Consider the following 25,170-nt stretch of genomic DNA (forward strand, 5'->3'; position numbering starts at 1 on the left):
GGAAAAAGAAGCACATAGGTTAGCCCAGCAGGGTAAGATGGCACCTTCCTTGCAGCCTTCTCCCTGCTGCCTCTAGTAACACCTGAGAGCCCTAGATCTCAGCTCAGAGAATCCTGGTGAGTTGGCTTCCTCAGTAGCTGGTCTCTTCATTGTACCTAAAAAATGCACATAGTGTCCCTATTATGTAACAAAGATGGCCTTTTGGACCTCTGTTCCAAGTCTCCCTGACCCTTCATCACTCAATTTCCCTTCACCTGAACACCCAGCTCTCATCTCCATACACCTTTTGAACTCCCAGGGACTCACATGGGCATCACACTGCTCACGTGCGCTGGTCTTAGGTCATAATAGTTCACTCCAAAGCTTAACATTAGTTTTGAAATCTCCTCCCCTCACCAGGGCTAATGTCCTGGGCACAGGAGCTGTGGCTCATCACCTTTGATTCCTTGTTTGTCTGAAAGTCTAAAGCCCAGTTTAGTGTCCAGAGAAGAAGCAGTGCTCAGTGACCTGACAAACACTGGGATCATAGCTGCCAAGATCACCGCACCTTGGTGTGTTCTTAGCTCTGGGGAAGCCATTACTGATATTAGGTTTTCGCACTGTGGCACACACAGGTCTGCGCCGGATAACATTATCACATGCTTCCTACAACCACTGCTTTCTCCACTGTCTCCAGCTACTCACACAGAGGCGTTCCAATCCTACAGACTCAAATGTGTCTAATCCTGAAGCAATGCTCACAGCAGCTGCCACAGGGCCAAAGTTTCTGACCCACAAGGTCTGGGATCCAACCTCCAGCCTTGATGTGGACTGCATGTTGAGCCCTGTCCAGGAAACGTTCACTTCCAGGATGTGCCAAGGTTTACTTTGCTTTTCTTTTTAAACATTTTTTATTATTATCATTTATTACAATTTATTCAATTTGTATCCTGGCTGTGGCCCCCTCCCTTTTCCCCTCCCAATCCCACCCTTTTCTCTCCCTAGTCCCTAGTGCCCTGTCCTAGTCCACTGATAGGTGAGGTCTTCTTCCCTTTCTATTTGACCCTAGCCTATCAGGTCTCATTAAGACTGGTTGCATTATCTTCCTCTGTGGCCTGGCAAGGGTACACTCCCCAGAGGGAGGTGCTCAGAGAGCCTGTCATTGAGTTCATGCCAGAGACAGCCCTTCTTTCCCTTATTATGGAACCCACTTGGAGACTGAGTTTATAGGCTACATCTGAGCCAGGGCTTTATGTCCTCTCCATGCATTGTCCTTGGTTGGGGTATTAGTCTCTGCAGGATCCCCAAGATTCAGTTTGTTGTTGTTGTGTTGTTTTGTTTTGTTTTATTGGCTTTGTTGGTCTCCTTTTGGTCCTCTTGTCCCCTCCAGGTTTTTCTATCTCCCCCTTCTTTTATAAGATAACCAGCACTCTGCCCAAAGTTTGGCTATGAGTCTCAACCTCTGCTTTGATACCTTGATCAGTAGAGTCTTTCAGAGGCTGTCAGTGATAGGCTCCTGTCCTGTTCCCCGTCTCCTTCTGTATCCGATGTCTATCGCATTTGTCCTTCTAAATGAAGCCTGAGCATCTTCCCTAGGGTCTTTCTTATTGCTTAGCTTCTTTAGGAGCATAAATTTTAGTATGTTTATCCTATATTATATGGCTAATATCGACTTATGAGTGAATATATAACATGTGTGTCTTTCTGCTTATGGGATACCTCACTCAAGATGATCTTTGCTTATTCCCACCATTTGCCTGCAAATTTCACGATTCCTTGTTTTTAATTGCTGAGTAGTATTCCACTGTGTAAATGTACCACAACCTCTGTATCCATTCCTCCATTGAGGGACATCTAGGTTTCCAGCTTCTGGATATTTTGAATAGAGGTGCTACAAACAGGGGTCCACATGAGGGCACAGCAGAGTGAACTCTCACCACCAGAGAAACCTTCAGAGGTCACAAATGACAACCCCTCCTTCCCTGACCACCAGTGAAGGGAAGCACACACACGAACTTGGTACCCTGTTGCTTAAAGGAAAGAAGGCAACAGCTCTGGAAAGGAAAAGTAAATGCTTAATTCTGCTCCAGACAACAAACAGAGAGCATGGGCAAAGCCACTTATCTCATGTTCGGGGTTGCTTGGGATATCATTTTCAAAACTGCATGGAAAATGTTAAAGCTAGATGTGGCAGTCAAGACCCCCTTCATGTATTGTCAGTTGAGTTTTTGATCTTAGGCATTCTGATCAGTGCAAGGTGAAATCTCAGGGTCATTTTTATTTGCATTTCCCTGATAGATAAGCATGATGAGCATTTCTTTAAGTATTTCTCTGCCATTCGGTATTCCTCTATTGAGAGTTCTCTGCTTAGCTCTGTACCCCATTTTTTAATTGGAGTACTCGATTTGTTGCTTTTAAAGTTCTTGAGTTCATTATGTATTCTGGATATTAGCCCTCTGTCAGATATAGGGTTGGTGAAGATCTTTTCCAGTCTGTAGGCTGTTGTTTTGTTCTGATGACAGTGTCCTTTGCTTTACAGAAGCTTTTCAGTTTCATGAGGTTCCATTTATTGATTGTTGCTCTTAGAACCTGTGCTGTTGGTGTTCTGTTCAGGAAGTTTACTCCTGTGCCAATGAGTTCAAGGCTCTTCTCCAATTTTTCTTCTAATAGATTTAGTGTGTCTGGTTTTATGTGGAAGCCTTTGATCCACTTGGACTCTAGTTTTGTGCAGGGTGATAAATATGTATCTATGTGTATTTTGCTACATGTAGACATCCAGTTAGGCCATCACCATTTGTTGAAGATACTGTCTTTTTTCCATTGTATGGTTTTGGCATCTTTGTCAAGAGGGATATCAAATGGCAGAGAAATATTTAAATAAATGCTCAACATCCTTAGTCATCAAGGAAATGCAAATCAAAACGACCCTGAGATTTCACCTTACACCCATTAGAATGGCTAATATCAAACACTTAAGTGACAACACATGCTGGAGAGGGGAACCCAGCTCTATTGCTGGTGGGAATGTAAACTTGTACAACTACTTTGGAAATCAATCTGGTGCTTTCTCAGACAATTAGGAATAATGCTACCTCAAGACCCAGCTATACTACTCCTAGGCATACATCCAAAAGATGCTCAAGTATACAACAAGGACATTTGCTCAACCATGTTCATAGCTTCTTCATTTGTAATAGCCCAAATCTGGAAACAACCCGGATGTCCCTCAATTGAGGATGGATATGGAAATTGTGGTACATTTACACAATGGAATACTACTCAGCAATTAAAAACAAGGAAATCATGAAATTTTCAGGCAAATGGTGGGAACTAAAAAGATCATCCTGAGTGAGGTATCCCAGAAGCAAAAAGATACACACAGTATATACTCACTTATAAGTAGTTATTAGATATATAATATAGGATAATCATTCTAAAATCTGTACACCTAAAGAATCTAAGCAAGAAGGAGGATCCTGGGTAATATGCTCAATCCTCATTCAGAAAGGCAAATGGGATAGACATCAGGAGAGGGTGAAAACAAGGAGCAAAACATGAACCTACCCACAGAGGGCCTCTGAAAGACTCTGTCCAATAGGATATTAAAACAGATGCTGAGACTCATAGCCAAACTTTGGGCAGAGAACAGGAAATCTTATGAAAGAAGGGGGAGATAGAAAGACCTGGAGGGGACAGGAACAACACAACCAAAAAATCTGAGCCCAGGTGTCTTTTCTGAGAGTGATACTCCAACCAAGGACCATGCATAGAGATAATCTAGAACCTCTGTACAGGTGTAGCCCATGGCAGCTCAGTCTCCAAGTGGGTTCCATAGTAATGGGAACAGGGGCTGTCTCTGACATGAACTCAGTGGCTGGCTCTTTAATCACTTCCCCCTGATGGGGGGAGCAGCCTTACCAGGCCACCGAGGAAGACAATGCAGAGAGTCCTAAAGAGACCTAATAGGCTAAGGTCAGATGGAAGGGGAGAAGGACCTCCCCTATCAGTGGAATGGGGAAGGGGCACAAGAGGAGAAGAGGGAGGGAGGGCGGGATAGGGAGGGAATGAGGGAGGGGGCTACAGCTGGGATACAGAGTGACTAAATTGTAATAAACAAAAAGAAATATTTAAAAAGATTCCCTTCATTCTGACCTCTTCCTACCCTGCTCGGCTTCTCCCTTAATTGCTTATCAATTCTAGAAGGCACTAATATTTTTCTGTGTTGTGTTTATTTTTCTCATCTAATTAAGTGGGTGTTGAAAAACATGTATTTCTTATCAAGCTCTCTGGGCTTGCCTATTTTCCATGTCATGACTGAAGCAACCTCTCATTACAAACCAAATGGTGAAGTAGTCAATGAACTGTACAACAGTGTGTGTGTGTGTGTGTGTGTGTGTGTGTGTGCGTGTATTTATGGAAATGAAGACCAGAGCCTTGTACATGCTAAGCAAGCCCTCTACCACTGAGCTAGCTGTATTTCCAACCAAGTCTTTTCGTGCTGGAGATGTAGGAATAGAATATTTCTACAACCTGAGAAAGTTCTTTTCGACAGCATTGATTCACAGAATGGTGAGATCTAGAGTCAATCTTACCTAGCCCTCTGGAGTTAGGTCTTGATAAACTATGATTGGCAAGACTTATTCTCAGTACTTACCTCATGGTACATGTAGATACCTAGGGCATAGAAAAATCCCACAACACCAATACAGGCCAGGAACACGATGAACTTGAAGGCATCGTTATACAGTTTGAAGTTCAGAGGTCGGGGGTAAAGGATGGATCTCACTAAGTCCCCTTTTGCTGTATTATAGCCTAGGAAGAAAACCACAGAGGGTGAGGGTCTCAGCTTCTTTCCAAACCTCAGTGGTCGTGTCACTAGAGTCTGAGATGGAAACAGCACTGCTCTGACCTAACAGTGCATTTGCCTTCTTTGCCACAACTCGCTGAGAAAAATCAGTTGCAGCCACTCAGCCCTACTTAATTCCTCTTGTTCTAGGAGTTGGAGCCTCCGTGGTCTCCACAGTACGCCATCCGTTCATCTGCAGAGTTAAGAAAAACCAGGTTTGGGCGTTGAAAATGGTGACCAGAGCAAATGAGATGCCAAGAAAAACTTTGAAAAAGCAGTTATGTGTTGAAAACAGATACAGGTTAGAAAATAATTGAAGATTTAATGAAGCAGAAGGCCTAAGGGGAGTGATTTATTGAAAATATAGGTGCGTAGGCCGAAGCTCAAAGTTCGAGGCACAGTACTGAACATCCCGTTCAGTGTCATCTACTTCTATCGTGATAGACTGTCATAACTACTCAGTGGTCCCAGAAGACCCTTGCACTTTCAATTTTGTGCCTACCTTTCTAGCTCTAATATTATTTGCTAAACCCTCCCTCCACCCTATCAGGATTTGTTTCAAATGACGCCTCACCCAAGAGTGTTTCCTGAATCCTACATCCATCCTTGAACCAAGAGTAATCCATCTCCTGTAATACTTGGTCATATGGCATCTATCACCACTCCATAGCTTAGTTAACTGAGCTAATCGTGAGTGCATCCATCTGTCTCTTCTATCATACCATAACCTTAAGGAGCAAATGTTAATTTGTTAACTTTCATAACATTCAGTAAATGTTCATTTCTGTCTGATTTCCTGACTAAAATGGTTGGCTGCTCTATGTTTTAAGTATGAGTCAATTGTATAAGAATAAAGTGGGCCTTGTCCCTATTTCTTGCTGGTTTTCTCAACATGATTTTCTGTACTTTGGAGAACAGAAGCTTAGTTTCCCTCTAAGCTGCTATCTAAGCTCATTGGAGGCACTCATAGAAAGGCATAGTATAGTTTCTTAGTTCAGCTTCTTGCTAATGTGAAAATATCATTGCTTTATAGGACTTTAAACATTAGTTTCTGAGTATTAGTCTCAGAAAAGACCCCTGTGCCCAGACTTTTTGGTTCTGTTGTTCTCTTTCTGGAGCTCCTGTCCCCTCCAGGTCTTTCTATCTCCCCCTTCTTTCATAAGATTCCCTGAACTCTGCCCAAAGTTTGGCTATGAGTCTCAGCATATGTTTTGATATCCTGCTGGGTGGAGTCTTTCCAAGGCCCTCTGTGATAGGCTCCTGTCTTGTTCCCTGTTTTCTCCCTTTTCCAATGTCCTATCTCTGTCTCATTTGATCACCTCCACCTGAGGGAAGAGCAGCCTTACCAGGCTACAGAGGAAGACAAAGAAGCCAGTCCTGATGAGACCTGATAAGACTATGGTCAGATGGAAGGAGAGGAGGATCTCCCCTACCATTGGACTGGGGGAGGGGCATAGGAGAAGAAGACGGAGGGTGGGATTGTGAGGGGATGAAGGAGGGAGTTACAGCTGAGATACAAAGTAAATAAACTCTAACTAAAAAAAAAAAACACATTAGTTTCTGTATACACATCTGGCTGAGGGATGCTAACTTGTTTTTAGCACAGAAGCCATATTTTAAAATTAAAACAGTATTCAGCTAACATAACTGAATTCATAAATCAAAGCACAGTATCAAAAAGCAAGATTTTTATTTTTTTTGTCTATGGATGTGTGTAGCAGCACAAACACACACTGAGCCTGGACCAGGTCATGGGAGGCCTTGGTTGTGTAGTGTCACGTGAATATGAAAATGAATACAGCTATGAAAACATTCTGAGCATGATAGGAATGTACTACTGGGAACTGAGCTAAGAAAATGTGTCTGTGGTGACAGGCTGAGCAACAGTTTAGAGAGAGATTAGAGCAAAAGCTGAAAGAAAACAGTCAAAAGAAAGTGTTTCTGGGTACGATAGTGCAGACTTGAAATGACGAAGCCTGCATAAATGACAACCACGACAGGGAAGACAAGGGGACCGTGACTCAGCAGGTGGTAGCAGAGTCCTTTGGTCTGAGAGAAAGAGAAAGATGATATTAACAGCTGGGCTAGATGTAACGCTGTTCATAGAGAGGCAATTGAAGACATGAGGTCATGTCTAGACCTTTGATCCTGAAGTGTCTGCAGATCACTCAGGTGGTGGTATCCAGCAAGCAACTTTTGGAGATGAAAAATCCTTCCTGGTTGTTGTGACTGGAATTCGTTTGCAGGGAAACACTCAAAGGAAGCATTGAGGGAGGAAAAAAAAAAAAAAGACAGGCCCACAGCCACAAGCCTTTAGGGAAATTTCCAACATCTTTGCATGCCACTCATCGCATATAAAGGTTCAATGAATGTTCAATATAAAGTGATGGCAACTTAGAATTAGAAGGATTTGGTTAGGAAAGAGTATGGCTGCTGTTACCAGAATATGGCAAACTCCAAAATCCTATGCAAAATTTCCCACCTCCAAGTCTCCCCACCTCCGGTATGGCTCAAGTTTGCCAAAGTTGGATCCACTCACCTATCTGCAGAACAACAGCTCTAACAGGTCTCTCCCCAGATGGCTTGACCTGGATCACTTCTGTTCCACAGAAAAGCACGTGTTTTCGGTAGTCCTCCAAGCTGTGGGATTTCCAGGGCATGGTGTTTTCCGTTTGGGGCAATGGTGTCTTTGTAACAGGTATACTTTCTCCTAAAGAAGGTTGCATCTTGTTGACTTTGTGTAAACTCAGGTAGTTAATCAGAATGGGTGGAGGCCAGTTTCAAGAGACTGGATGACCGTAAGCAAACCTGTTTTAGCACTCATCTCAGGAGCCAATTGACTGGTCAAGGACGCCTATGGCTCATGCAATGGTAGGCTTGATTCTAGTTTAAATATATGCCTAAACTCTGCTTATCACTCCTGGGTATGAAATGTGTGGTTTCTTGTCATAATTTAGTGAGCAGTTAAATTATCAGCTAGCCATGTTCCAAGCATCCATCACCCAGCACTGTTCCAGAAGCTGTAAACATGTGCTTGCTTATTTCGACTCGCCTTTTATTTGGCCATTTATTCATGCATCTACACATTTCCCTGTTTATTCCACAAATACCTTAAAGTGCTTACTCTATGCCAGAAACTGCTACGTGCTGGGAATGTAACATAAACAAGAGACAGAAGTCCTGTCCTTATCAAGCTCAGGGTCCCGTGCTGGAAAATCACAGTCCTTCGTTCCCACGTGACTCCTAAGGGAGCCTCCATTTCACTTTTCCTAGCTAGGGTTTCAATTGCTGTGACAAAGTACCAGGATAAAAAAAAGCAAGTTGGGAAGCAAACGGTTTGTTTGGCTTATACTTCCATGTGGTAGTTGATCACTGAAGGAAGTCAGAACAGGACCTCAAACAGGACAGTAATCTGGAGGCAGGAGCTGATGCAGAGGCCATAAAGGGGTGCTTCTTACTGGCCTGTTTTCCATGCCTTGCTCAGCCTGCTTTCCTGTAGAACCCAGGACCAGCCAGCCTAGGAATGGCACCATCCACAACTGGCTAGGCCCTCCCCCATCAATCACCAATTTAGAAATGCCCTACAGGCTTACGGTCAGCCTCATATTATGCAAGCATTTTCTTAATTGAAGGTCTCTCCTTTCAGATAACTTTAGCCTGTGTCCAGGTCACATGAAACTATCCAGCACACCATTATCCTGTTTCCTATGAAAAATATTTTTTCCCTTGCCATTAACAAACTAAACTCTAGACTCTGTTGCTGGGTCCCCCAAGCCCACAGGAACTCCAATGGTCTCCACGGTTAATCCCTACGGAAGCTCCAACTTAGCAGGCCCCTTGTTGACCCCTTGGCCAACCCCTCAATGCCTCCTAGTCTTGGCTGCTACAGACTCTGTCTCCTTCCCATAGAAGGTGACATTCTGTAAGACAGATGGTCCGAGGTACAAACAACACAAGCTAGACGTTCAAAAGAACACGTCTCACAGACACCCCCACCCTACCAAAATTGTCAATAACACTTCTTAGTTCCAAGATTTAAAACGCACTAGAACAAATTTAAAATTCATCACTCTTATGTTAAATGTCCAATTAGCAAAATAATATGCCATCTTCCTAATTTAGAAAAGGCATTATATTGATTGTAGTAACATTTCTTTCTTATCTCTCTAGGTAATAACTGAGGGCAGGAATGTTGCCATATAGAATTTTTTGTACTTCTCATTTTACTCTATGGCACATAATAGGTTCAAAGATGTGTTTTCTGCTAGCTGTATGTCTGAGTTAATAAAAGCAATTACTTAGGTTATTCTATTAATGTTCCTTCAAAGCTGGCTTCTAGTGTGGAATATGTTTACATCGTAAGGTTTAAGAAGCTATAACATTTTTTATTGCAGTCTTAAATATTCTTCAGCAAATCCCTTAAGCTGAGAACTGCCCTTGCTCTATTTTCTTTAAAACAGTGATGACTTTCATCCATTGTGTAGATTTACTAATTGCATCCTAACTCTGTAGAAGAGAGAGAACTATGTAGCAAGCCTCCAGATAATTGTACCACATTATTTTTGAAGCCGGCTCCTGTAATACGTAGATATTTTCACATTACTCTGTGACAAAAAAAAATTCTTCCAGAATATTGCTTTGACTAAATAGCAACTAGTTTCTTCTTATAAACCCCAGTGAAATTAGAGATAGACAGCTGCTGATCAAATAAATTCACCTCAAGATACTGTTTGGGAAATGAAAGTCGAGGCAGACAAATTTACATAGAATTAACATTAATCATATAGTATTAGGAATTACATGTTTGGGCCTTTCTGGGGAGGCCAAAAAGAGACGGATTCACCTGAAAAAATTAGGGTGCAAGGAAGTTGGAGTACGTTTCAGAAGGAAGTACTTCGATTGTGCACTCTCAATTACAGAGTTGGCACCAGGGACCTTGAGACCTCAGCATCTGTCAAAAAGAGACTCTACCACATCCCCACAGAGCTAGATGCCACTTCATGCTGACAATGCTTGAAATGCCATGCTCTTGTTTATTGCATCACTGGGATTATTTGACAGAAAATGACCCACCAGCCGAGCCAGTTTTCCTGTATCTTGCTGATCCCAGCCCAGTGCCTGGCACACAACAAGCATTTCAGAACTTGTATCAAGTAGACAGATGAACAAGCAAGACAAAGGGTGGGTGAGAAGAAGAGAGGAAAAAAATGAAAGAAGAGACAGAGGAAGAGTTCTGATCTAGCAATCACTTGCAAGCTTATGCAGCAGAATATCAACTCAGAAAGACTGCGAAGGAAGCATCCTGTGTGTTCCTATCAGGTCACTGCATCTGTCCTGAACTTCAAATCAATCAGTTCTTTCATGAGTAGTAGGAGGAGGAAGAATGACACCTTCTCTTCTCTAAGCATCCCCAAGGGAAGCAAAAGGCACTGGCTAGAAGCATAGGCTCTAGGGAAGCAATGCCTTGGCTTGGGTGTTTTTCTTCCTGAAGCAGTTGTTAGGAATGTGTGTCATCTATGGCTCTCATGTTTTCCATATGCTTTGGAAACCTTCTCAGCCTCTCTCATTGCTGTATCCCCACTAGATTTTTTGCTAATAAACTGGTGAAATCTGGAATGAACAGCTAAAAAAGTGCACCCGGATCTCAGAGGCACTGCTTTCATTCTGTGTGAATATCACCAAATTATTTCTCTCTGGGCTTCATAGTCACCCACCTCGAAAGAACTGCATTGTAAATATGGAAGGGTGTGTAAAATGTTGCTATCAAACAGCACACACTGATTCTAAGAAAATGGTAAGTGTTGATGGATTCTGCGTGCATCCCTTTTGTGTCTTGCTTACCCCCCTTCTAAGGGGGAAGCAAGGTCCTTCAAGATGGCAGTTGCCTCAGAAAAGGAGGCACAAAAGACAGGGAAGTTGAAAACTTGCCTCTGAGTCCTAAAAGCATCTGTAAGTTTGGTTGTGGATTCTAGAGACTTCCAGAAAGTAAGAAAAACCCTTCTCATCACCATGTCATCCCTCTCTTGCACTTCCATCCAAATTAGAAAATGAGGGAAGAGCATCCAAAAGACACTTATACACCACGTGCCCCTAAGAAAAGGGACCTGCACCTCAGGAGGATATGAAAATACTCAATAAGGCTATAAAAACTGGGAGACAAGCCTCAGAGAGCCTTCCAGACTCAGGGGACATTACAACCACAGGAAGACGTAGGTCTAGACCTCATTCTATCCTGATGTCCTATAGGACTTGAGTTGACAGAATGGAGTCAACAATAACTGTTGGTATTCTGTTCAGGAAGTTGTCTCCTGTGCCAGTGGGTTTAAGGCTCTTCCTCACTTTCTCTTCTATTAGATTTAATGTATCTGGTTTTATGTTGAGGTCTTTGATCCACATGGACTTGATTTTTGTGCAGGGTGGCAGATAAGGATCTATTTGTATTCTTCTGCATGCAGACATCCAGTTAGACCAGTACCATCTGTTGAAGATGCTATCTTTTTTCCATTGTATGTTTTTTGCTTCTTCATCAAAAAAATCAAAGGAGTGTGGGTTTATTTCTAGGTCTTTTATTTGATTCCATTAATCAACCTGCCTGTTTTTATGCAAATACCATAAAAATGCAGTTTTATTACTACTGAATAAAAAATACAGTTTTTATTAATATTTCATTACAGATTGAAATCATGAATGGCGATACGTCTAAAAGTTCTTTCATTGTACAGGATTGCTTTAGTTATTATGTGGTTTTTTTTCATACGAAGTTGAGAATTGCTCTTTCATTGTCGTAAAGAATTGTGTTAGAATTTTGATGGGAATTGCATTGAATTTGTAGATTGCTTTTGGTAAGATGGCCATAGCAACAGCCCAGGCACTGAGATCAACTGACAATTAATAAATGAAACCTCATGAAACCAAAAAGCTTCTTGAAGGCAAAAGACACCATCAATGCGACAAAATAGCAGCCTTCAGAATGGAAAAAGACCTTCACCAATCCTACATCTGACAGATGACTAATAACAAATATATAAAGAACTCAAGAAATTAAACCCCAACAAACCAAGTAACCCAATTAAAAATGGGGTACAGAACTAAACAGAGAATTCTCAACTGAAGAATATCTAATGACCAAGAAGCACTTAAAGAAAAAATCGGTGTCCTTAGTTATCAGGGAAATATAAATCAAAATGACACTGAGGTTCTATCTTACACCCATCAGAATGGGTAAGATCAAAAACTTCAAATGACAGCACATGCTGGCGAGGATTTGGAACAACAGGAACACTCCACTATTGCTGGTGGGAATGCAAACTTGTACAACCACTGTGGAAATCAACCTGGCAGTTTCTCAGTAAGTTGGGAATAGTACTACCTCAAGACCCAGATATACCACTCCTAGGCATATACCCAAAAGATGCTCCACCATACCACAAGGATACTTACTCAACTATGTTCATAGCAGCTTGAAATAGAAAGAAACTGGAAACAACCTAGATGTCCCTAAACCAAAGAATAGATTTTTTTTTAATGCCGCACATTTACACAATGGAATGACACTCAGCTATTAAAAACAAAGACATCGTGCAATTTGGAGGCAAATAGAAGGAACCATCAAATATCATTCTGAATGAGGTAACTCAGACCCAAAAAGTCATGAATGGTATGTGCTCACTTATGAGGGCAAATTAGCCATAATATGCACAGGATAACCACACTATAATCCACAGACTTAAAGTAACAAGGAAGGTATATGGGAGGATGCTTGAATCTCACTCAGAAGGGAAAATAATATAGACATATAAAGTAGATGGAGGGATGGAATAGGTTGGGAGAGGTGATGGAGAGGAGAATAGGGGTGGGATCAGGTAGAGGAGAGAGGATGAAAATCAGTGGTGTTGGGCATCTCTGAGAAGACGGAGGCTCCCAGGAGTCTATAGGGGTGACCCTAGCTGAGGCTCCTAGCAGCAGGGAATACAGAAATATTCCTGGCCACCTCCTGTAGCCAGTGTAGCCTTCTCAGTGGAGGGAGAGGAACAGCAACCCACCCACAAAACCTCTGACCCCAAATTTGTTCTGCCTACAAGAAGTGCAGGGATAAAGATGATAAAGATGGACAGAGATTGAGGGAAAGGCCAACCAAGGACTGGTCCAACTTGAGATCCATCACATGGGAAAGAGCCAACCCCTGACAGTATTAATGATGCTCTGCTATGCTTGCAGACAGGAGCCAGACTAACTGTCTTCTGAGAGATTCCACCCAGAAGCTGATGGAAACTGATGCAGAAACCCACAGCCAGATAATAGGCTGAACGAGGGGAGTCTTGTGGAAAAAGTGGGAGGAAAGATAGAGGGACACAGAGAGAAAGAACTCCACAAGAAGACCAGGAGAGTCTAACCTGGGCCCATGGGGCTCATAGAGACTGCACCACCAACCAAAGATCATGCACAGACTGGAACTACCTATGCTACACATTATGTAGCAGATGTGCAGCTTGGTCATTATGGGTCCTCTAATAATTGGAACAGGAGCTGTCTCTGACTCTGAAGAAAAGTGGAGGGGGGAATGGGGAAGAATGGGGCTGAGAGGAGAGGAAGAAGGGGCTGTGATTCGGCTGTAACGTGCTTAAATAAATAAATTAATGGAAAAGGGGAGTGACTGATGGGGTCACTGACTTGCATCAAAATAAACAGCAAACATAGTTAGAAGATAAAGTTAAGCTTCTGCCATAGCTGTGACAGTTGAAGAGAAGATTGTGCCGATGCACAGGTTCTGCAGGGGGGAAGCGCTGCATGAGCAAAGGGTGATGAGGCGAAGCGGCGACAGCAGCTGTCCCATCTTAGACCCACCTTCTTCGTCCAGGTGTCAGTTCCGACTCTATTATGAATCCCCAAGCAGCCGCCGTCTATGTTCAACTCTGTTCCCTCATTTGTAAGTTGGTATTTTAATAGCTCCTAGCCTAGTTTGTTTGATGTCATGATGCAGGGTGACATAAAGGCTACATATAATAGCCTTTATATCAGGCTATAGGGATACTGGAGTGTTTCTGTATTGTTTTTATGTAGATAAAACTTCTACATATCTACCAAGGAAAATAGACGCATCTGAGTTGTATTTGTGGACTCATATACTAACATTGACCACATTTCAGCCAGGAATCTGCCTCTAACATTACGGTGGTTCTATCTGGATCCTTTTCACAGTACGTGAACCAGTGTGGTCCATTTCCTATATGAAATAAAATATTTGAATACACGCTGTAATTCATGCGCTTTTGAGGAAATTAATGAACATAGTTATTTTCAAGTATATTTTTATTTCACTGGGTCTGACTCTAAAATAGATTGATTTCCCTTTCATTTTCAGCACTCAGAATATGTAGATAATGGTATTGGTGACTTCAGTTTTGCCGGAAGTGATCATAAGAAAAGCCCATTGCCATTCAAGGTCATTTTAGATCATTTTTAATTCTCTGGAAGATTCTGGCTTTTCCTGAGACTTGAGGCAAATCATGTAGATCATAGGAGAAGGACAAGATGGAAGGCCTGAGTCTTCCTTCCTGTCTTTCCTGCCTCTGGTGTCATGCTCTCCGTTGCCCAGTGAGAGAAGCAATCACAGCACAGCCATACTCAAGCTGTGGGGTCATGAGGGACAAAGGCCAGCCAATGGCTTATGGTCTGCAAATTGGGTGCTATGGCAACGTTCCATGCACAAACCCTCACCACTGCCATCACAAGACAGGTTGATTTCAACACATTAAAGGAGACAGCTTGCCATTAAACCCAACATATTCAGGTTTACTACATTGTATCCCAATTTTACATTAAGTAGACCCATTTGTAAATGGAAGATCTTCTTGTGGTAAACAATTTAGAAGCAGACAACGGATTTCTGCTAAACCCAGGTCATGTTCAAGGTTTGTGTGTATCTCTTCCCATCTTTGTACCATACGGAAACAGGAAGGTTTAAAGGTCCATCAGCATAAAGGGGAAATTGCTTTTAGCCTTGATCTTCTGAGCAGTCTCTCTTGTTAGAATGTGCTGTGCTACACAGTTTCTTCCTTAACTAAAGGGCGATTGTATAAATAGCATCTTCCTAGCCAAACAATTACCAGAAGACTTTCAAAACTCTAGGTGAACGCTAGCGCCACCTGAGCCGTGACATGAGATCAACACGGGCCTTGAATCTGCAGAATAGAGCTACACTGTAACTTTTAGTGAGACCCAGTTCTAAGCAGCTCCCACATGCAGAGCACAGCCAGGCAGATCTCTCCTCCCTTCTAACTTGGGACCTAATGATTTTTCAGGCTGCGCTTTGTTTGCATGCTGATAGAACCATTCTCAGATTTATGAAGAGACTATGTTTCCACCTGTTCATCTACCTAAGCCTGCTTCTGTTTTCTCCTTCACACCAGCATTCAGCAATAAATCCCACGGGATAGGAAATGTTTCTTCTAGGTTTCTGTTTTGTGACTTACTCCTATTGTGGAGTGGTGCTGTCTTCTTACATGTCTGTGTCTTCGCTTGAATAAAAAAGGTAGAATGGATCTTCCTTATCTGTGTCATAGTCTAGTGAAAGGCTTGACCCCTGCTTGCTAGGGATGACTGATCTGATTTGCTTGGCCTGCTGGGAAAGGAAAGGGATGCTGGGTGTCAGCAGCCTACCTGTGAGCATTCCTTCATTCACTACACAACTCCCATCGATTAGGACAGCATCACAGGGCAATGCAGTTCTCCCTGGAAGAACAAGAACATCTCCCGGAACCAGGAGACGGGACTCCAGCTCCTGCAGACCTAGGTGACAGCAAAAAGTCCCATGACTGTCTTGGCCTTTTCCCATTTTCTTTCAAGAATTAAAATAACTAAGACCTCTAATCCGCTTTCTTCCCCATTGGGTAAGACCTATCCTACCTGTTCACCTGCGTGGTGCCCCTTTCCACTCGACTGAAAAATCACAAGGGAGTTAGAATTAGGGAATTGTTTCCTGGGGCCTAGCGAGCACCAGCTTCCTGTTTAGAACATGATACCCAGAGAGGCTCTGTGCAAAGTAAATTTTTAGAGCATAAGTCAAGAGAGAGGTGTCCTCTGGTTGTTGCTTGCTCTGTCTGGGCACTGGAGCCCTGTGAGCACTTTGAGGCTACAAGTGATCTGGAGACCTTCTGTTGCTCCCGCTGCAGTTCGTTATTCCTTACCCAGGACTATGGACACCCCACCCTAAGCCAGCTCAGAACAGATGTCTGGAGTCCAGCCAGCAACGAAAAGCTCTACTCAAGCCTAAGTTTCAGATGACAGCTTACAATGTATGGTGCAGGGTCTTTGGGTTCTAGCTAGTTGAAAAAGATAAAGGAGTCTTCAGTTTGCACACTAATATTCAATTATATGAAATGTGGAGGGCACAGAAAACTTGAAGCTGAAATCTAAGATGATGGAAAGTTTGGAAGAGGAAGAGGCAAGCCAGGCTTTCGGCTCAAAGCTGAACAGGACAGACTCTCAGGGCTCTGCAGATCTGGGGAAGGCATTTTTAGTCTTAGCCTCCTTCAGTTTTAGAGCCTTCATTCATCTCATCAAACTCCCAGTCCTGGGTTCAGTCGGAAAGGAGTTTTGTCTTCGATAATAAGGAGGACAGATGGTAGAGTCTGCTGTGAAACAGTGGGCATGGAGACATCGGATCTTACCTTTGCCTTTCACGGTGATTGTGACCTGGACCTTGTTGTGCTCCTCCACAAGCTTGTGCAGCTTAACTGATTGCTGCCAACAGAAAGTCAAGGCTTTAGCAGCAGATAGCCCAGTTCCTGGCAACAACTCGATCTCAATACAGGAAACAACAAGCCTGCTGCCATAGTCTTTCAGACAGGGTCTTGCTATGTAGCCCAGGCTGGCATGATACTCACTATGTAGCCCTGGATAGCTTCGAACTCAAAACAATCTGTCTGCCTTCCTGAGCTTCCAAGTGCTGGGATTATGGATTTGTTGCCCTACATTCAACCTCCACTTTGGCTTTTGATGCACCAGCTCTAATGCCGTGATCCCCACCCTCCTGACATGAGTTTAGAAGCAAGTCTCCCTGTTCATTTGATACAACTGGACTCTAGGGAGAAGAAAGACACACAGCTACAGAATCCAGGACACAGGTAGAGGAACCAAGGTAGATAAACAAACCGGGCCAGGTTAAAGGCCTGTCTGGATTTGTTCTGCAAATGATGATCCCCTGGGAAGAGAGGCTCCTGTAAATCACTGGGTGAATTGTCCGGCTGGAGTCATGTCCCTAGATTTGGAATTCTGATGCTAGCCTAAATGAGACAGCCTGTCTAACCTCCTTTGCTCACACAATCAGGGAGATGATGACATATGCCTTTGGAAGAGGTATTTTAAGTTTTAGGTTAATTAATTCTCATAAAGCCCTTTGTGTAAATAACACGAGGCTGAGAGCTGATGAGTGTTAGAAATTACTGAGAGAGAAGCTGCTAGAAAAACCAGTGAGACAGCAATGGGAAGGCCTTGCTGAGGCGTGATTTACTGAGGTACGTCTGTAAACAGTGGAGGAAATGACTGTGGAGTGGGGACAGCCACACCTAGGACAACAAGGGGGTCAGGAAAGGTGAGACCAGAGGAGATCCAGCCCATGAATTCCCCGTACTGACCACGGTGCATCAGTACGAGGAGGGGACACAAACAACTGGGATATGGGTGGGTGGGTGTCAGAGAATTGAATGTCTCTAAATAGAAACAAGTCTCGTTCCTGTTGTTGCTATTCAAATTCAGCCTAAACTAAGCCAAACACAATGTTGTTGTTGTTTTTTTCTTTCTTTTACAAGTTACAATACATTGATCTGTTCTGTTAATGACTTTTAATGGTACAAATTTTGCCAGACTGATGGGAATTATGCACAACTGTGTGACTTTTACTCAGAAAGAACATGATTTAATATTAATGTTTACACAGGAGAAAAGGATGGCATTTACTTCAGTTACACATGAAAAAACTAAACTTCCCTAATTTGAGTCAATTGAGCTGATACTACTATTGGCTACTTGTGGTGATTTCCTGAATCCCAGCTATTGGAACATGCATTTCCATCAGAGACAGCTGGGAGAGCCAGCCAAGGTTCTGTGTTAAGGACCCTGGATTCAGTCAAAATTCTGAACTTGGAGGTCTGGCTTGCCCCAGAAGCCAGCCTAGTACACGGTGTGTGAAACACCCCGGAGAAGAGGGTAGAGTCTTTGGTTAATAGCTGCTAGTAATCTGTGTACATCTAAAGTTACCTTCCTGCTTTACAGTGGCATTCCACTGATTTGTTTTACATGCTGTGGACTTATCACAAGCCTGCAAGTTACCACTGAAAAAACCCACAAGACATTATAAAAGACTCACCTGATTATATTTACAGCCACTCATAACATCAAGAAATTACTACATATTAACCACTGTGGTAGATACTTTGAAAAATCTATATGTAAACAAAAATAAACAAAGTCTTTCTCGAACAAACATATAAACACAGAAGCAAACAGTTCGAGTGGAAAATGCTGAAGTAACTTGCTACAACCATGCACATACACTTTAACGTGAAAGTGACAAACCAACGTCTGTCTGGCTGAGAGTGTATTCTTAAGTGTGTTCTCTTCATGCTTTTAAAGTAGCTTCGTTTCCCTTTCAGAGCTGTTTTTCCCTTTACACTTCATTCAGTTACTTTCTGTTCAGCAAACTCAGTGAGTCGATGGCATGATAACTCCAGCTGAAGAGGCTCTCATCAACACATTTGGAAGTGGGGAAGTAGGAGTTAATAGCGCTTGACTGTAATTCTCAAACCTCATTATGCTGGGAAGCCAAATTTGTTTATCAGACTTGGCGTTCTGGGGAGCCTGCCATGCTTCTCTGCCTTTGCTAGGGCTATTCCCTAGAATGTTCAGCCCAGCTTGCTACTAGTAAGCTCTTTCTAATCTTTCACATGAAGCCCTGTGTAAATATGACCCAACCCCCACTCCCCATCCTCAAATAAAAAGACCAGATCCAGGAGGAATGCAGTGCTCTGCTCTTGGCTTCACATTGGTGCTGGAACACTGATAACTTCCATTACAGCTACCTGTTGTCCTTTCTCCCCTCTGAAACAGGCAATTGCCAGGGTAGAAAATGGGCTTGCATTCCTTTTTGTCCCCAGACTGTTGCACAGTAGGCCCTCAGCAAAATTGTATTTCATAGACCTGGAGTGTTCTACATCTCCCAATAACACGGGGGTGGCCTAATGTAAGCATTCTCTTTGAGCTAATGTACTCCGAAAATATAAGCATGGGTTTCTATGACAACCAGACAGCCAGGAGAAGGCAAGTGCTGCGAAGCTTGCCATGGCTGCAAAGCTCATTGCCTGGATTTCATCAGGCCCCCTCTGGTTTCCACAGCCCCTCTTCAGTGGGACCAGGATCAGTTTCCACAGCTCATTTGCATAGCGTTATTATTCCACATCTGCTGCTGGATATCTTTGTGTTTACTGTGGCTAGATTTTTCTCTAGAGAGGGTAGAAGTAGGGCATTGACTCACATGACCAGGGGCCCTGCTAGGTCATGACTGAAGGCAGAGCCAGAGGTGAGAGGATATACATATACTCTCAGTACTATGCTGGCAGGTGCCCTGGTAGAACCCAGATGTACTGCACTCACGTGCATTCTCCTAACTTCTTATCATGGGACCACAACTCAAGTGTTTCATAGCCTCAGTAAGGTAAGCTTTTACAGTGGCATGATTTGGGGAAGGGCATTCAGGCAGGCAGATTACCAATTTAACTTTAATTCAGAGAAACGATGAACTCAGCATGACTTAGATGTGCTTTTCTTCACTCCTGTTACCTCTTTGCCCTTAAATCTTACTGTTACCTCAAAGCCCACGGATCAGTTTTTGAAAGCATGCTCAATATAATCGCGTGCAGTGCTTGACTGGGAGTCAGGAAACCCGGGTCACCATTTCTTTTGTGGATGTGAACAAGTCCCTCTCGAGTGCTAAAAAGATTTACTATTGCATGTGTCTCATCATACAAATGTTGTGCCCGACACATGTACAGTATGGATATAAGAACCAACTGTGAACTGTGAAATCCTAAACAGTGTTAATGGTTGAGAGCTCATGACAAAAGCAGTGAAGAAAATAGGTTCAGTTGGTGTGGTTTTAGGAGATGTTTTACAAGTTAGGTCAGCTAAGCTTTGTAAACAAATACCAGCTGCTAATGAGTTTAGTGTTTGTCTTCTAACTCTTGTCATTCTGCTACTTAAGCTCGTGTTCCCATGTTACTCACTATTTTTAGCAGAGTAATTTAGGGATTCTGTAAAGAAGAAGACAAACTTTAATTATAATCTTTTTTAGATTGATTTAATTTATGTGTATAGCTTTTGATTTGCCCACATGTATGTAGATTCATCACTTGTGTGTCTGGTGCTTTTGGATGCCAGAAGAGGGCATCATATCCCTTGAAGTGGAGTCATAGATGGTTGTAAGCCACCCTGTGGTGCTGGGAACGGAACCTGAGTCCTCTGCAAGATCAGCCAGCACGTTTAACCACTAAGTCATCTGCCCAGTCCCAAGTGTTTAATTTTGATAAGTGATTTAAAATACAGAAAAATAAAAAAAAATGTCTAACTTTGGGTATTGTTATGCAGCAGTTTCCTCTAGGATTAAAACACTCCATCTTGTGAAAGGGTTAGACTAACTTTGTAACCTGTATGTCTTCTAAAGCCTATAGCTTTGAGTTTTAGGTTCAGGTTAAGCTAAAGCCTCTTAGTGCCTTTCCAGAGAATGGAGGAATGTGACCCTATCTGTGGGACAGATATAAAAAAAAGGCAAGCAAGCAATGACCTTTACTCAGCAAAAGAAGGACCAGACCCTTGTCTTTGAGATAGCGTTTCTTAGCAACAAACCCAGACTTCTTCTAAGTAGCTTTTGACCTACAGCCAAAAGTCCGCAGCCCCTAATCTTCAAGGATGAGCTAACCACCCCCACCTTAAATTGCAGCTGCATCCACACTTGGCAGGACTGGCCAAGCTTGAGCACCTAAGGCTAACCAATTATCTTACTTTATAGCTTCCTCATCCAATCCTAAATTGCCAAAACTGCAGCTTCAAATCTCCCGCAATTTTTCTTTTAAAAACCTAAAGGCCTTTGTCTCCCGGTGCCACTCTTTGCTGACCAGCAGGGGTGACCCCATTGTGCAATGGTTAATAAACCTCTTGCTTTTGCAATGAGTCTTGGTCTGGAGGAGTTTCTGGGAAGGGCGCGATCTTGAACTCCTGAGCTGTGAGACCCCAGCTCTTACATTTTCAGGGATGTTCCTTAAGCAGGAAGGTAAACAACTCACAATAGCTTCAGTAAGTCCTTGAAGCTGAGCTCAGATCCACTAGGCCTCTTCCTGTCTGAGTAAGCAACAAAATCTGAGAGTTCTGGCCTCAGACAGAAGGAAGCTGAACCGTAGAGGCGTCTCTGAGACCAGGTGAGCTTCCTGGAAGAGGTTTAGACCAGTATCATATGGAAAGGACACTCTCCCAACTGTTGAGCTGCCAGTAGGCTGTTCCCATCTTTGTGTGCTGTCACGCGCTGGGGTGGACCGTGGTGATGCAGCTGTCTCTGAGTCATTTCTGCTTCTCTGAGTAACTCCTCACCCATATTCCCTTAAGTAGCCCCAGTAAAGCCCATTGGTTCATCAAGTTGGACTTTGGGTGTGTCGATGCTTGGGATTGTCATGGGGTTCCTATCTGGGGTGAGTAGTAATAGGCTTTTTCTCTCTCCCAGTGATGCAGATATAGGGCAGATTAGACAAGATTAAGATCATAAAAAGGCAGATTTACTAGGCACTGCTTCTTGGCAGGTTCATTAGTCACAAAGAATGGGGATGAGATGTCCTGTGCCTGGACTAGGGCAGGGAAATTTTGCAGACTGTAGGTCAGCCATAAATTGGGTTTGTGCCCAAGTATAGACAAGAGCTGAGCACTTAGGCATGGATTTGGGTGGCTGGCAGCACCAGGGAAGAAGGTTGCAACACCTACCAAGAATGTGGAACTGGGTTCTAGGTGCCTTCCCTTTGTTCAGAGGCTTCCCAGTACCAGTGGAGTTAGGAGAAGGAGGGCAGAACAGTTTTCCAGCTTGTGCAGGACCAAGCCGAGGTTCCAGCCAAACAAGTAGATATATGTATTGTGTGTCCCCAGGAAAAGTTTTGTCAAATGACAGATATGCAGAACGGGAAACCAGAAATCATAGAGGAAAATAAAAATATATCTGCCTCAATGTAATGTTTAGTGCATGAAAAAGCCAAACTCAGTAGATAAAGATAGACTAAAAATGAAACTTTTCCAAACTGATGGAGGTATGAAAAGCCCTTGAATGTAAAATAAAAATGGAATACTCAGGTAAGTAAAATGAATCTCCTTTCACTAGGAATTTTAATTATACTTTAAAACACTAAACAATTAACGGATGCAAACGTCAACATATTAGTGTCTATCTATCACACAGTGCTGGTGAGAATCTGGAGAAATCATCTTGTGTGTTTCTGATAGGAAGAATTATTTCATTTGAAGAAAATTACAGAGCAACAGCGATTAAAATTCAAATTATATCTATCCTTGGATCTAGCAACCTGGCTTTTGATTGCTATGCTAAAAATGAAATACAAAGTAGTGCCTTGAATCTTAGTTAATATGTAACTTGAGCCGCTGCTCCTCCCAATCCATGTAGCATTCCTCACAGCTTACTCACACACAACCTCAGAGTCCTAAATGCAGTCTAGTTGAGCCTCCAGCTGATGATCAAACTTTGCAAAGACGTTTAAATCTACGTGGTACTCCCAATACCCTCACTCCCAAGTAACCCCATATTAAGATTCACCTATTGCTGCCTTTTGACTTGTGTTTGACACAGCTACTCCATGATCCAGATGGAAATTTGGTAAGCTTTGCTTGTTTAGCCAAAGCTAAATATAAGTGGAATCTAACCACGATTTTAATTCTTACCTGTCTCAAGTCATACACACTTAAGACAATGGAGATGACGGTCAAAATGATGATGGCCACGGAGTATTCTATGTAACCTTGAGATAGCCACAGAGTGAGGGTGAAGGCTTGGAACACATAGAATGGATTTAAGACCTGCAGGTACAAAAATGGAACAGGAGTCACTTATGCAGTAGCAATCGGACTTACATCATTACTTTATGGAATGTCTTTCCATTTTAACAACATATAATAACTTTTGCTATTTAAAAATTCACTTAGAACTCAATTAATTCAGGTAAAAACAATGCCAAGCACATGGAATATGGTATGTCAAAAGCAAAGTCACTCTAAGTGCTCAGACCCATGCTCAAAAATTCCCCTTTCTTGTTAAAAAACAAAAACAAACAAACCAAAAAAAAAAACCAAAAAACTCCCCCAGTAACAAAATCTAGCAATTTAAAATTTATTATGGTATGCAGTAGTTTCCAGGTTTAAATCCTCCATCTTGGGAAGAAACTTCTTGAGACATAAGATACGGAGGGGACAGTGGAACAAAAGGCTATTTTAGGTCAGAATGTTTAACGAGGAGGTGAAACAACAGGATGTTGTAGAGGGAAGTGAAACACTATGTGACAGCAAGTGTCATTAATACCAAATGTAAACAACTAGGATAGCTTTAGGAAGTTCATGAAACTGAGTGGATTCAATAGGGCTCTCTCTCTCTCTCTCCCCAGAAATTTAGAACCAAGGAAGACTGCTAAGAGTAAGTCAGGTGAGCTACTCAGAAGCTGCTCTGACCAAGCAGCCTTGAAGGAACTGAAATCAGCCAAACTTCTTACAAGAAAAAAAAATATTAGCCTAGAAAGATTCAAACCCTGGAGTCACTAGGGAAAGACAATTGTAACCCAATGAGTTGTTTCCAAGTTTGCAGTGCAGTCCAGGGTTCTAGATTCTGTGAACTGTCTCCCGCTCTGGGATGATCCAGCTCCCTTTAAACCATTTATGCACTTATAAGTGACTCCTCACATATATTCCTGCAGTAACCCCAATAAAACTCACTGTGGCTCACCAAGTTAGACTTTGGTGGTGTAAGTAATTTGGTCTGTTTTTAGCTCCCTGTCTGAGGTGAGTAGACGTTCTCTCACCTCTGCCCAAGAATAGTGTCACACACCACCACAATGGAGGAAAAACACAATTCAATCCTTTTAAAATCATGGCGTACCGCTCACATTCTCGCATGCTACAGACGTAGACTACTCATGCTCTGAAAGTGGAAGAGTCTTCTTTCATACAGGCTGCTTTAAAATAACATACTCTTTCTGTCACAGGCCAGAGCAAGATCCTGTTAGAGGCAGTAGGATCAGCATGTTCCTTCCCTTGAGTCCAGAAGGACTCTGGGTAACAGTGTGTTTGCCAAGGATTTAGCAAACATTACTGACAGTGTCACCAACTCCATAGCTGATCACCCACAGAGTATTCTGGTGTTTCCATAACAACTATAGATCATTTCTTCCCCATGTTTTCCATTTTGGTCTTAGCGGTCCCTATGAATGATTATAGCTCAGCTGTAATGAGTGAATGAAGCTCAGTTGTAGAGTACCTGTTCAGCAATGCACAAGGCCCTGGTTTAACCTCAGTACCACGAGATAAATAAATAAAAGAATCACAACAGAAAGAACAAATCCCAGGAACTGACGGAAGGTTCTATGACATAAAGAGACGGCAACGAACAAACAACAAAACAAAACAAACAAGAACGAAAGAGCACACTAGGATGAAGCACAGATCCCTTTCTTGAGGAAGCACCCATTCTCATGTCAATGAATCAGATGAAACACTGGCTATAACCAGGGGTGCCCTTTTCAAATGCTATTTCCTGTTGCTCTCTCATACTGAATAAAATTCCGCTTTGCTTCTAACGAAGAAGTGATGGTACTTAAGAAGTTAATAAAGCTCCTTGTTAAGGGTCTCTCAAGCCTTTGAATATTATTTATAAATTTCAAAAGCTTTTGGTTTGGGTTATTGTGTGTGTGTGTGTGTGTGTGTTTCTTATTCTCATCGCCACTGCTTTACTTACAAATTATATCCCTTGAGTTCACTTGCCATAAAATGCTCTAATTATAGATTATGAACTAATGATAATGTGATTCTGAGTTTATAGAAATAAAGAAGAAAATTGTTTAAATATTTCTTCAGAAGAAACAGCAGTGCTATAATTAATTTAACCCCCTTATTCAATATCCTTTCACACTAAATGTGAAGTAATTTACTCTTTTTTTTTTTTAATTTTACTGAGGTTCTGGTTGATATGGGGGGGGAGGCCAGACTCCTTTTGAAAAGGATCAAATTGATACTTTGGAAGATACTTGGCAGTTTTCAAA

General features: G+C 42.4%; 1 protein-coding gene across 1 annotated transcript in view; it reads right to left on the reverse strand.

The window, feature by feature from the left end:
• The window catches only part of Atp13a5 (ATPase 13A5), a 138,499-nt gene that overhangs the window by 80,753 nt on the left and 32,576 nt on the right, over nt 1-25,170 (reverse strand). The window contains exons 7-11 of the mRNA XM_055625220.1: nt 22,808-22,942; nt 16,495-16,567; nt 15,485-15,613; nt 7,365-7,535; nt 4,634-4,791 (exon numbers count right to left, since the gene is read on the reverse strand). Of these exons, the coding sequence (XP_055481195.1) occupies nt 4,634-4,791; nt 7,365-7,535; nt 15,485-15,613; nt 16,495-16,567; nt 22,808-22,942 (666 nt within the window). The remainder of the gene's footprint in view (nt 1-4,633; nt 4,792-7,364; nt 7,536-15,484; nt 15,614-16,494; nt 16,568-22,807; nt 22,943-25,170) is intronic.

The sequence above is a fragment of the Psammomys obesus genome, unplaced genomic scaffold, assembly GCF_907164565.1.
Source record: "Psammomys obesus unplaced genomic scaffold, mPsaObe1.curated_primary_1811, whole genome shotgun sequence".
NCBI classification, from domain to species: Eukaryota; Metazoa; Chordata; class Mammalia; order Rodentia; family Muridae; genus Psammomys; species Psammomys obesus.